This window comes from Spinacia oleracea, chromosome 3 (assembly GCF_020520425.1).
Source record: "Spinacia oleracea cultivar Varoflay chromosome 3, BTI_SOV_V1, whole genome shotgun sequence".
Classification (NCBI taxonomy): Eukaryota; Viridiplantae; Streptophyta; class Magnoliopsida; order Caryophyllales; family Amaranthaceae; genus Spinacia; species Spinacia oleracea.
In genome coordinates, this window is record NC_079489.1 from 70,121,909 (window position 1) to 70,135,491 (window position 13,583).

The 13,583-nt window shown below is 33.5% G+C and overlaps 2 protein-coding genes across 3 annotated transcripts; one reads left to right on the forward strand and one right to left on the reverse strand.

Moving 5' to 3' along the window:
• Nucleotides 1-2,693: 2,693 nt before the first annotated feature.
• LOC110802393 (reticulon-like protein B12) lies at nt 2,694-5,663 on the reverse strand. Of its 2 annotated transcripts, XM_022007840.2 has the most exons (4): nt 5,486-5,663; nt 4,652-4,942; nt 4,337-4,517; nt 2,694-3,138 (listed from the first exon to the last, which is right to left on the reverse strand). In XM_022007840.2, the coding sequence occupies exons 2-4, from the start codon at nt 4,719-4,721 to the stop codon at nt 2,811-2,813; spliced, it is 579 nt and encodes a 192-aa protein (XP_021863532.1). In that variant the 5' UTR covers nt 4,722-4,942; nt 5,486-5,663; the 3' UTR covers nt 2,694-2,810. The 2 variants fall into 2 exon arrangements, with proteins under 2 accessions (XP_021863532.1, XP_056694058.1); XM_056838080.1 differs by lacking the exon at nt 5,486-5,663 and having other exon boundaries at nt 4,337-4,566; nt 4,652-4,940.
• On the forward strand, nt 5,530-8,964 carry LOC110802476 (protein FAR1-RELATED SEQUENCE 1-like). The gene is made up of 5 exons (XM_056839228.1): nt 5,530-5,662; nt 5,757-5,773; nt 6,440-7,219; nt 7,499-8,779; nt 8,917-8,964. The coding sequence occupies exons 1-5, from the start codon at nt 5,530-5,532 to the stop codon at nt 8,962-8,964; spliced, it is 2,259 nt and encodes a 752-aa protein (XP_056695206.1).
• The last annotated feature ends 4,619 nt before the right edge of the window (nt 8,965-13,583 follow it).

Below are 13,583 nucleotides of genomic sequence, written 5' to 3' on the forward strand. Positions count from 1 at the left end.
TATCATTTAGTAAAACTTATTTAAAAAAATAGTAGTATTATGTAAGTATTTAGAAAAATCCAACAAAAATGTTACGGAGTACATGACTATGTTCATCATAAAATATTAGTAATCACAAAAATAGAAAAAATAGAGGTATGTGTGAATATACCAGCTAATGTAAAAATCAAATAGTTGCATCTAAAAAATTTAGGAATTACGTAGTAAAATACTCTCTCCGCCTCTTATTGTTTTTTACGTTTTCCTTTTTGGGTGTTTTAAAATGTTTTTTACATTTCCTTTTATATTATCACATAAATGACTTACTATTCTATAAAAAAAAATTGTCCAATTATTATTTTAACCAATTAAATTCATTGGGTCATTTAATCTCTCATACTTTTCCATTTGGACATTAATTTTTTTTCTCATTTCTCAATATCAAATTTTGATAAAAGTGAAAACATTATAAATAAACGTAATTTATCTTGTTTTAAATAAAAAAATTGAGGAATCTCGATGCAAATTAATTAATCGCTAAAACGCGTGAAAAATACCAAACGTAAAGAACAAAAAGAGACGGAGGGAGTAGTAGGTAGATTAGATTATACAATTAATTTTTCTCATGTTTAAAGAAGTTACACAATTTTTGTAAAGTGGTACAATATTACTATCAATAGTGGTGATAATTATCGAATTTAGTTGCTAAATATATTACGTATAAAATAGTACAATCAATGACGATTATAATTATCGCATTTAGTTGTTAAAATATTATACAGTACTATTGTAATTTTTTTAATACATTCTTATTCAGACTTAATTGATTTTCTAATTTATTTGTATTCAAATTATGTAATTACGAAATACAAATAAATAGACTACTTTTAAATTTTATAAAATGCATACTACGTACTCCGTACAATGGATTAAATTTTTATAAAAAGATAATCTTATATTGGTTATATTTGTTACCAAATATAAAAAAGACAATCTTATTATTCTTATATTGGTTAATTATATTTGTTACCAAATATAAAAAAATATTTATAATTTTAAAAAATATTCTCTATGTACAGATTGAAATCTTTTTTATTTTAAGGAAAAGTGAATCAAATAGTTTTTCGAGGTAAAAGCTAACAAAATAATTATAGCATCAAGTATTTTATTTATTTTTTAATTTTTTTAATATCTATAAGAGAGGCCAATCAATGAGTGACATTTGTCATCACCACATTGATTTCCTCTCTTTTAGTATATTATATAAATGAGCAAAATTTTAAAATCCGAACTTTAATATTTGCTCATTTGGACACAATGAGCAAAATTTTAAAATCTGAACTTTAATATTTGCTCATTTAGACACAATGAGCAAAAGTTTAAAGTTCAGATTTTAATATTTGCTCATTTAGACAGAATGAGCAAATGTTTAAAATCCGAACTTTAGTATTTGCTTATTTAGACAAAATGGGCAAAATTTAAAATCGAAACTATAATATTTGCTCATTTAGACACAATGAGCAAAACTTTAAAGTTCGGATTTTAATATTTGCTCATTTAGACACAATGAGAAAATGTTTAAAATCCGAACTTTAATATTTTCTCATTTAGACACAATGAGCAAACATTTAAAATCGAAACTATAATATTTGCTCATTTAGAAACAATGAGCAAAAATTTAAAATCGAAACTATAATATTTGCTCATTTAGAAACAATGAGCAAAAGTTTAGAATATTAACAACTCCGAACTTTAAAATTTTAAAAATGAGCAAAAATATTTGCTAATGAGGGAATTTTTTGAAGGTTAAGTAATTTTAGATTTTAAAATATTTGGTCATTTAGACACGATGAATAAAAGTTTTTGAGTATTAACAAATCCGTACTTTAAAATTTAAAAAATGAGCAAAATATTTGCTCATTTGTGTAAACAATAAAAAAAATGAGTAAATTTCTTGGATGTTAAGTAAGTTAATATTTTAAAATATTTGCTCATTTTAGACACAATGAGCAAAAGTTTAAAATATTAACAAATCCGAACTTTAAAATTTAAAAAAGGAGCAAAAATATTTGCTATGAGCGAATTTTTTTTCACAGCAAATATTTTTGAAGGTTACGTAATTTTAGATTTTAAAATATTTGCTCATTTAAACAGAATAAGCAAAAGTTTTGAGTATTAACAAATTCGAACTTTAAAATTTAAAAATGATCAAAAATATTTGCTCATTTGTGTAAACAATAACAAAATGTCAAAATGAGTAAATTTCTTGGATGTTAAGTAAGTTGAAATTTTAAAATATTTGCTCATTTTAGACACAATGAGCAAAAATTTAGAATATTAACAAATCCGAACTTTAAAATTTTAAAAATGAGCAAAAATATTTGCTAATGAGCAAATTTTTTGAAGGTTTCGTTTTTTTTTTTTATAAAATATTTGCTCATTTAGACACAATGAGCAAAAGTTTTGAATATTAACAAATTCGAACTTTGAAATTTTAAAGATGAGCAAAAATATTTGCTCATTTGTGTAAACTACAAAAAATGAGCAAATTTTTGCAGCTAAAGAAATAGTAAAATAAAACTATTAAAAGTAAGACTAAAGACCCGGCTCAAAATGATGAGAACAAAAAGTAAAGATTGACCTACGTGGGATTCGAACCCACATCTTTTGTGCATTTGCACAATGCTCTACCTATTGAGCTAGTAGGCTATTGTTTTTAAATAGAATCAAATGAGCAAAATAAATAGCAAAAAAAAGGGACAAAGCTCAAAACTGGTTAAAGTATATCCCAGCTTGGAATACATTGACTTGAGTTACAATCAACTAGGTGGTCAACTCTCACCAAACTGGGGAAAGTCCATAAACTTGACTGCTCTGTTGGTGGTGAAATACCAAAAGATATTTCTATTGGTGGTCAACCCACAATCGATATGTAATGGAAACTTACAAAAATAGCATAGTGAGACAATATCAGTGAAGCCACCAACAACAGAAATGAGCAAAAGGCAGGCAGCAACTCTGAGAAACAACCTTGAATCTTTACCTAGAGCAACATTCCGGCAAACTAGTACCAACACGTTAATATTTTTGCGAGCTAGCTCTCCCACCTCAGCTACCAGTTCTTTGCTCAGATACATATCTGGTAATGGTGGAGCTGGTCTGTTGGATATCAACTAATGCACTTGGTTAGCAATTTGCTGAAACAAGTAAATCTAATAGCTGCTTTTATGTTATTGATCAAGTACATTGTTATCGAGTGTGAACTCAATCCTTAAAAATTCAGGAAGCTGTTGTGGAGTTTGCTCATTATGGTTTATGCATATGGGCCTCAAGCATTGGGTTCCAAGGACTGTTCTCAAGATGATCTCATACAGTCCGAGTCCAAATTCATTCTCAACAAGATTCATGATTGAGCTTAAGTTGAGATTGAAATTTTGTCAGGTATCTCAACATCCGCAATTCCACAGTATGATCATGTGTTTTGCAGTCAAATACTATGGAATAAGTTATCTAATGCAATCAAATTTAGGCAACTTTTGAAGTTAATTAAAGATTCTTTAGCAAAATCTTAGGCCATCGCCATCCTTAAAAACAATGGACTGAAAGTTAATATTACACAGATAAGTATTAGTTAAGATGAAATGCTTCTTCTGTTAGTGTCAGAGACACTCTTTTTGCAGGGTATGCAGTACTTCTACTTGCGGCTTATTGGGATACCAAACAACAACTTGGCCAAGTGTAAAAGAGGGTGAAATATGCATGAAGAATGTAGCATCCTATTGGTGATATATGCTTGACTGAATGGTCTTCTCTAATACTTTAGACCAATGGTTTACAACTTTGTATAGAACTAAGAGAAGAACTATGGTTGCTCCCGCATCATTGTAACATTACATACAAAGACCATTTTCTTTTATTGGCTCGCAAAACCAATACTATAAATGGTGTGTTCTATTCATCAAATGAAACATGAACTTATCTTAACTGATTTTATTTAAACTTGTCTGAATTTATTACTTTGATTGACCCATCAAACCTGATTGTAACAACCAACACTTGTTTTCTTCGCACATGAACATAAACCTGATCAAACTTGATTGTTATTTATTGAATTGATAGGACCTGAATGGAACTTATACGAAGTTATGCATGAAACTTTTATTTTTTTTATTATTTTGTGAAGGGAGAAGAGAACGCAACCTAAGTCTATAACAATAACATTGTGTATTTGTGTGCATAATTCAACCAATTTATCAATCCAAAAGATCGAGTAGAATATTCGATATCTTAAGAAAATTGAAAATAATAACCATCTAGGCAAAATAATAAGCAAGATAATGTAAAATGAGATGATTACCTGTTAAGAAGTGAAGCAGCTTTGGACCACACAAATAAAATGGTGATCAACAAGAGCAGAACACTAGAGGTAAGTGAGAGTAGAGTATATCCAGATTGCTCGAATGCTAACCACACCGTTAATATCATCAATAAAATTCCCATTGTTATATTTCTTTGTCTCCATAACACCACATTAGCTACTGCACAACAATCGCAAACTATTCATCTCGAATTGATAGCTACATGAACCTGAGATTTTATATCCGGTATTGAAAATTCGAAAATTGAACAATTCTATATATAACAGAAAAGTAATAATTTTTTAGTATATTACCAATTTTGCCTCCGAAAATCTGGTGAATGGTTCTTTGTCTGTTAAACAATCGATCTGACGATGATCCCATGGTTAAATTGAAGAAACAAAGTGAACATAATTTGTTTGTTTAGTCGATTGTAATTCATTATGTTGAGGGCAGATAAACTGCAGCGCCCTCAATGTCTCCTTGGAAATGGCCGTTTTTCCTCAATGTCAACAGCTACAACATCATCCTGAAAGCCATAAAGGACTGAAACTCTTCACCAGACAACTTATTCTCCATGTCAGCTTCGACATCATCCTCAACTCCTATCAATTATAGTACGATGTAGTTCGTGAGTTTAAAAATGTTTGGATCAGTTATGTCAATTCTCTAAATGAGCAACTGAACTTTAAAATTATTTGCTCATTTGATTCAACAGTCCGAAATGAGCAAGAGGAAATAAAATGATGTTTTTAGTTTAATTATCAATTAAACTAAACAACACTGAGGCACACCTTGATTCAAAATGAGATAAAATTGAACAAAATAAGAAAAACATAAATCTTTATAATCATATACATCTAAAACAACTTTGAATTTACTATCCAATTCGAATTAAACATAATTATTCAAATATACTACAAAAATCAATCACAACACCTACTCAATTGCAGCAAAAAATTCGACGGAAAATGCAATTTGACCTAAGTTAACTTAGTATCTACAATTTGAAGAAAACAATTAGAGGGAGAAAGATCAATTGAACGAACAACAATAAATCATGAAACGAACCATAAATCTCAACAAAATTGCAAAAAAACTCAAAATATAACCCCACAATTTACATAAATCGGCAAAGATTCACTCACCAATTACAACAAGGAGGCAATGCGCAGATGATGACAGCGTGTAAATGGTGGCAGCGCGGTGGTCGCAGGCTCGCAGCAGGCGGGGAGACGGTGCGACGAGGGCAAGCAGAGAGAATGAGGAAGAGGAGGGTGATGGTGCTCCAATGGATGAGTGCTTGACAGGAGATAGAAAATGGAGTAATTAGTTTCTGAAAGTCATGCGAAAGAAAAATAGAAGTGCCAGATTTTTTATTGCAATATTTACGATTTTGCCATTACTGAAATGTGGTAGGTGAACGCTTAAGAGCTGTTAGATCCAATCTTAGCGAACGTACGAGATCGCTTCTCATACTTCTCATTTTAAGCTTCCTTCTCATTTGAGTGTTATATATATATATATATATATATATATATATATATATATATATATATAGAATCAGGATCTGGTGAGAACCACCCCTTAAGACGAGAACTGAGAACTAATCTCAGCCGTCGATTGAACGAATCTAAGGGCTGTAAATCTACCGAAAAAACCGAAATAAGTAAGGGTAATATCGTAATTTAGCCGCGTTGAATGACCTCCCCAATCTCCGCACTTTTCAGATTTTCTTTCTCTCTCTTCCTCCCTCCTCTCCTGCGAATTCTCTCAACCTCTCTCTATGTCAATCTCCTTCTCCTTCTTTCTCATACTTTCTTCTTCCAAATTCATATTATTGGATTTGTTTTTGGTTTCTTCCATTGCCCAGGTAATCCGCTCTTCAATTTTTATTTTCGAACAATTGAAATTAGGGTTTTAGTTCTTTTTCGTATTTTTATGTTGTGTTTACTTTTTCTTCTTTTTTGTTTACTTTTCGTCGATGCTGTGTTTACTTTTCATTATTTTTTGTTTAATTTTACTCGATGTTGTGTTTACTTTTGTTGATAATTTCTTTCCTTTTGGTAATTTTGTCTTACTCTGTGTTCTGTTTATTTCAGAATATGAACGAGGGTGATGGAGCATTACCTACTTCTTTGTTAAATTCAGTTACAGAGATTAATCATTCAACTAGTAGTGTTGTTACTGATTCAACTAGTAATGATGATACTTCAAGCCTCATCAACTCACCTAGGGTGTGTTACTCCCCTAAAGGATCCAAGGAGTGCATTGCAGGCTGTTTGCATCATCTTAAACCTAGTGTGGGTATGATTTTTGATTCTTTAAAAGAGGCTGAACTTTTTTATAAAGTTTATGCTGCTCAATGTGGTTTTCAAGTGCGCAATGGGACTGATAAAAAGGGAAAACAAACTGTTGGAAAAGAAATTGTTGAAGTGATACTTCTCAAATATTTGCTTTGTACTAAGCAAGGTTATTTTCAACCCAAGCCTAGAAATCAGGATGCTGAGTGTAGTCAAACGCAGAAAAGAAGTGTGTCCTGTTCTGGTTGCTCTACTTGTATTCGGTTACGGTATAGTTCTGGTGGTAAATATGTGATTTATTGTTTTCATGAGGGCCATTCTCATCCTTTTTTAACCCCGAGCTCTATACCCTTTACTAAAGAGTCCAGGCAGTTGACTCAGGTGCAAAAGCAATATATTTTTAATAATGCCAAAGTGAATATAGGGCCTGTTAAGTCCTATAGGATGAGTAAAGAACATTGTGGAAGTTATAACAATGTTCGTGGTACCAAAACTGATTTTAAAAACTTTTATCGTGATTTGAAAGTTTATATAGGCGATAAAGATGCGTTTATGTTCAAGGAAAATTTTGAGAGGAAAGTACAGGCTTCTAATGGGGGGGTTTTACTTTGATTATTGTGTTGACAAGCATAAACATCTTACTCGTGCTTTTTGGGCTGATTAAATCTGTAGGAAAAATTATGCATTATTTGGGGATGTTGTTACTTTTGATAGTACATATGATACAAACAAATATTGTTTAGTTTTTCTCCTTTCACTGGGGTTGATCACCACAAAAAGTGTGTCACTTTTGGTTCAGCTTTGTTGTCCAAAGAAGATACTGACTCTTTTATTTGGTTGTTTGAGACATTTTTGAAGTGCATGGGTAATTGTGAACCTTATTGTTTGCTCACGGATCAAGATCCTGCTATGTCAATTGCTATAGAGAAAGTGTTTAAAACGACTAAACCGCGTTTATGTATGTGGCATATAATGCGTAAGGTGCCTGATAAAGTTGGCCCTGTTCTTTGCAGAGAAACTGATTTTTTGAAGAAGTTAAATGCAGTGATATGGGATTCTGATTTGGATCCAACTGAGTTTGTATCCGGCTGGGAAGCTGTGATGAAAGAATTTAGTTTAGAAAATCATGATTGGCTTAGTTATATGTTTAAGATCAAACATAAATGGATCCCAGCTTACTTTAGAGATCTTTTTATGGGTGCCTTGTTGCGAGTTACTTCTCGTTCTGAAGGGGAAAACAATTTCTTTTGTCATTTTACAAATCCACATGTCACTTTAGTTGAGTTTTCTCTACGTTATGATAGCGCGCTTGATGCCCAAAGACATGAACAAGATGAGTTGGTTAAGAAATCCAAAAATCTTCCTTCACTTGTTACTCCTTTACAATTAGAAAAGCATGCATCGTTGTTTTATACACATGCACTTTTTTATGAATTTCAACAAGAATGTGAGGCAGCATGTTTTGCATGTGGTATAGAGAGTTGCAATTCATGTTATGGTGATGGTGAAGAGTTTTCTGTTGTTTATGATAATGAGAGGCGCAAGAATTATGATGTTATTTTTGACACGAGTTCTAATGATAGTACATGCAGTTGTAGAAAGTTTGAGAGTGAAGGGATATTGTGTAGACTTATCTTGTTTATAATAAAGGGCAAGTTCTTATGTGAAATTCCATCTAAATATTTGTTGCGTCGTTGGTCAAAAGATGCCCTTAAGCAACCAATGTCTAATTTCGTAGGTTGGTCATTTGTGGAAGATTCTTCAAGGAGTGATAGAAAAAAACAACTTCTCTCTGATTGTTGGTCTAAAATGTTTTCTTGTGTGAGTTTGGCCGAGGACACAGAAGATAATTTTTTTGAATTAGTTGAGAAATTAAGTGTGTTTGAGGAGGAATTGAAGAAAAAGAAGTGTGGTGAAGGCGAGGCAACTAGGAAAGACCAAACTGCTTCTGATGCTGATATACTTGAGCTACTTGTTGGCTCAAAGTCTGGGGAGGTTGATGTTCTCCCTCCTAATGTTTGTCTTACCAAGGGATCTGGAAGAAGTTCCAAGAGGCTAAAGAGTGCGAAAGAGAAAGCAGTTGAAGTGAATACCACTGCAAAGAAGGGACGTACATGCAAAGCTTGTGGCCAGTCAGGGGTAAACCACGACAGCCGTAACTGTCCAAACAAATGACAGTGGGTACTGCTTAATTTTTTTCTTTATTCTAATTTCATTTACTTTTACTTTTAATTCATTTACTTTTACTGATTCTTTATTTACTTTCTACTAATCAGGATCTTAGGATGAACCAAGTCCAACCAAATGACAGTGGGTACTGCTGAATTTCTGTTTTATTTTTTTTAATTTTATATACTTTTATTTTTGATTCATCTACTTTTACCTTAAATATTTCTATTTTTACTTTCATTTAATTTTACTATTACTGATTATTTGTTCACTTTATACTAATCTATATATGAATTTGCACCAATTATTTATGCACTTGCAGGTGTCTGCTAGTTTTGCGTTTTGTGGATCTTACGGCGCAATGGAATGAGCTATAAATGAAGGAGGGACAAGAAATAAGGAGCATTTTACTTATTTCCTATAAAAAGGAGGTCTTAATATTTTATTATGGAGTCTTAAGAGAACTCCGAACAGATTTTGAATTTATGCTTTTCAAGTAGGATTATTTGAATTTTAGTTTTATTAACTTTGGATTACAAAGTAACCATGTATTTAGTATAATTATTTTTGGTTAAATGGTTTTTTCATGTTTAGTACAATCCTACCTCCTTTGTTTTTAATTTTAATTCTAATGTCAATTTATTTACTTTAAATGATTCTTTGTTTACTTTTTTTGTGATTGACATTACTTTATTATTGATCAAATTGTAACCAATTTTGAGGTAAAATTATTCAGATTAACAAGTTTGATTGATCTTTTTATAAAGGGAAATTCCAGTAGTTGCCCTCATTTTTTGACACTTAGTTTTGGTAGCCAATAAATAACTGAAACTCTCGAACTAGCCTTCTTGTTTTATTTTGGGTGAAATATCCAACCATAGTTCTCTTTTTAAATCTCTTCGCCACAAATGTCTTACAACCTTCACTATGACAAAAACCGCAAAAGAAAAGATTGGTCAAGGCCAAAGTAGTTGTCTTTGATGGTGTTGGCAACGCAAGAGTTTGAAATAAAGGTGATTGTCATAGAAATCAAAGGCGTATCACGTATGAGCACAAGATTGTTAAAGAAACACTAAAAGTAAATTGGATTAATTTCAAAGTAAACTCATTATCTTCTTTAGTAAACAAAATATATTTAGGTAGCAGTTATAGCTCTAGTCATAGCTCTAGTCATAGCTCTAGTCAGGCTACTTTTTAATAATAGTACTTACAATAATCTAAGTTAACCAAGTCAACTGCCTATATGATATTTACTATTTTTTCTAATATATTGTTATATTATAATCACAAAAAAAATCTTCATTTGACGCTTTATCTCCTTTCACCGCTTCCATTTATCTCCTTCACCACCTATAGCATTAAAAATTAATAGTTTGTATTAGTTTACTTCAGGATGAAAATAGTAAGAGTTATTAATATAAAATAATGCAAATTTTTTTTAAGACATGCTTAAGGAGGCAAAGGAGAATTTTGATAGACGATGTATAAAACAAATAATTAAGCATATTAGGAACAACCATTCACAAATAGTTAAATATATATGTTTTTCAACTTCACCTTTCAAGCTCGTATGCATTTCAACTTCAGTCATCCTCTTCCTCTTCTGTTGCTAATACATTCCTTTTAGCTTGTACCTTTAAACAAATTTTATTCAAAAGTAAACTTTAGATACGTTTTGATCTAAACAGAACATAACATGTAATCTTTGTTAAACACATAATTGTAACAATAAGCAAGCATAAATCTCACCTTCTTTGATTCCCAGTCTTCAACTCTTTTGATTAGTTTGTCTTTCACCATATTCTTATCATGCAAAACAATCTTCATTACACAATGCATTTGAAAATGTGTGTATCTGTAGACACCTACTTTTGTCCCCATTTCCGAAAGGGAAGGTTCAATGATGAGAACATAAATCTCCACTTGACAACGCATCTCCTATAAAATAACGAATCTCAATTCCCCTTTTCATTTCACCCGAAACCTGCTATTTATAGAAACCTGCTATTTATGGAAACCTGCTAAAAATAGTAACTGCCGTAATGGGTAGTTGTTAAGAGTGGAAAGTCATAAAAGATAGAAACCTGTCAGAATTAGGTGTTGCACTCCAACATAAATCCTAAGTGAGATAGAAATTGCGAGAGAATCCTATTCCTAATATGATTCGAAAGTAAGAGTTACGTATTAATTAAAATCCTAACGAGCCTAGAGTTCGTAACGGGCCCAGACGCATCCCGTCATAAGGTTAATACGCACTAAAAGACTCAATTAAATCTCAAATACTCCGGATTCTAGGAATCCGAATCTGACTAAGAAAAACAGCCCAGATCCTATTTTCAACGCCTGGATCTGGGCGCCGAAATCTTCGGCGCCCAGGCCTGGGCGCTGAAAATACCTGGTACGTGTTTTTTCCTAATTCCTCGTGGATTAGAGTTCTACAATTCTATCTTTCCACGAACTCTTTTCTATAAATAGGGCCTTAAGTTCGACGTGAAACACACAACACACATAATTATTATTCTGAGTATTGGCTCTAAACCCCTAAGCCTAAGCCTCACGCTGCAAAACTGATCACGCGTTCTGTCGCAATCGATCCATAAATCAAACAGAACGTATCCTGTCCCATAATTTGAGATTCTTTAAATAAAAGGAGAAATAACAAGGTCAAAGTGGTTAGTTTTCTGAGAACCGTGACGCACCTCTCAAGGGTGCGTCGTAATGTGTCCCTTTTCTATGATTTAATTGCTTTCCTCGCCCTTTTATGAACTGTTAAACTAACTAAATCTGATTGTTCGATCACGCCTAATAAATATGATATTTTTGGGAAATTGGATTATCATGCTAGGTCCCTTAAAACAATCTAAATCAGATAATCGCGTTCGATCTAGTACTATATGTTGCATATTGTTAAAATCGACTCAGATTAGTTTAATAGTCAACGCATGTCCCTTCAATTATTTATGCTGAGCTAGTAAGGATATCCTGCCTCTGGAGTTATTGAAGAGCGAGTACTCCTCTCGGTAGTTACAGTCCCCCGAACCCTCAATCTCTACCCTGCGGGTGTACGTTGAGCGATCCCCACCACCAGGGATCACAAGGGAACCTACGACCGTCATGGTCAAACATAATTGCACTCCCTTTATGTCACGATAACCGGGTTTTGTCAGTTTTTCTCATTGTCGTTAAAAACTGAATGGCGACTCCTATATTACTAGTCAATTGGGTGTAAACTCACAGGAAATCCAATTACACTTGATTTGACAAAAAGAAGCGTCACACCCACGAGGGACGAGGTCACGCATTAGCCTCGTGCTTTTTCGACCCCCTCACAGTGGCGACTCCACTGGGGATAGTGAAGGAAATACTCGTGCTCGTAGGTAATCAAAATAGCCAAAGGGTGAAACGATCCTACCCCGCGTTTTTTTCCCCATCAAGTTGGGACGACCTGAAAATCAGCATATTAATGTGAACGGACAGAACCGCATAACCTATTTCTTTCACTGAAATCACATAATCGCTCGCCCACTAGGTCCCTCTCGCCTGCAGGCCCCCTTGGCTTGCACTTGCGGGTTGGCCTTCTGGGAGGAAATTCGTCTGTTGAAAGCACTACCCCGATCGGGGCATGTGGTGGATCTACGATAGAAGCGGTACCAAGCCAGGCGCAAATAACTACCCATAGAAGCCTATCATAAACTACATGACATATTATTATTGCCTCATGATGGAATGTTAGTTATGTGTAGCGAAATATATGATTGTGTGTGACAAACTATCCTAGAAAAACCAACGACCTTAAAAATTGCCTAAACATTCATAAACCAAGTCGCATAAACAAAAGTAGACGCAAACAGAAAACGAGAACCAGCCAGGGACGCATTTTCAACGCCCCTGGCTGGGCGCCAGAATTTCTCACGCCCGACGCTGGGCGCTGAAGTTGCTGTTTGACCTTCTGGTCAGGCGCATCAGCCTCGGTGCCCGCGAAAAAGAAAACACGTAGCAAAAAACCGTTCGTAAAAAAAAAATAGCTGCGAGGGCGTAAGAAAAGCACTCGATTGTAAAAGCGACTCATAAAAAAGAATAACTCTTTGCGTCGTTGTTAGGCCTCCTACGATGACAATGCTCGGCACCAAAACCGAGCATGCTAATTTTTTTTTAAAAACACTTCGAATGTCACATGGGCAAAGAATTCAAAAAATGATGTTCGAATAAAGTCTTCAAGAAAAAAATAATGTTCAAATAAAAAAAATAAATCCGAGTCTAGACTAGGCTATGCCAAAGTACAATCTAAATCCTAAGTCTTAGTTGTATTATCCATAGAATCGGTCCTAATGCTTGGTGTCGTTCTGCAAGTAAAAAGGTTAAATCATATTGAGTCTCCCTTCCTAACATTTAAATCAATAAGCATCCATATGTAATTGTCATCCCTTGCTAAGAATCTACGGTCTCAATACTCTCTCTCACCAATAAAAATAATATATTATAGTATTTGCAAAATGGAAACAGTCACATTCTGGAAATCATTCCCCCATAGTCGCACAACCCCCAAAGTGAACCTAAGGTGTCAATACCATTAGCAAAAAAATTAATGGCCTCAAGGCTCAAGATCACATTGGGTCACGACTATCATAGTCCTCTCGAGCCACTCGCTCCTTTAAATACTCCTAAGTACGGACTAAAAGATTTTCCATGAATGCCACATGACGAACCATGAAAATACCCAAATCGGCATGCCACAAGGCTACCATTGGAGTAAAGCAATACACACTAAGAGAGA

What these genes read in the sequence shown, in the direction of transcription:
- LOC110802393 (XM_022007840.2), bottom strand. Translation starts at nt 4,721, where the DNA reads ATGGGATCATCGTCAGATCGATTGTTTAACAGACAAAGAACCATTCAC. An exon ending in GATTTTCGGAGGCAAAATTG is followed by an intron (nt 4,518 to 4,651) that starts GTAATATACTAA and finishes ATTGTTGTGCAG; the next exon opens with TAGCTAATGTGGTGTTATGG. An exon ending in GCTGCTTCACTTCTTAACAG is followed by an intron (nt 3,139 to 4,336) that starts GTAATCATCTCA and finishes GATATCCAACAG; the next exon opens with ACCAGCTCCACCATTACCAG.
- LOC110802476 (XM_056839228.1), top strand. Translation starts at nt 5,530, where the DNA reads ATGGTGGCAGCGCGGTGGTCGCAGGCTCGCAGCAGGCGGGGAGACGGT. An exon ending in AGGAAAATTTTGAGAGGAAA is followed by an intron (nt 7,220 to 7,498) that starts GTACAGGCTTCT and finishes ACATTTTTGAAG; the next exon opens with TGCATGGGTAATTGTGAACC. An exon ending in AAGCTTGTGGCCAGTCAGGG is followed by an intron (nt 8,780 to 8,916) that starts GTAAACCACGAC and finishes TCTACTAATCAG; the next exon opens with GATCTTAGGATGAACCAAGT.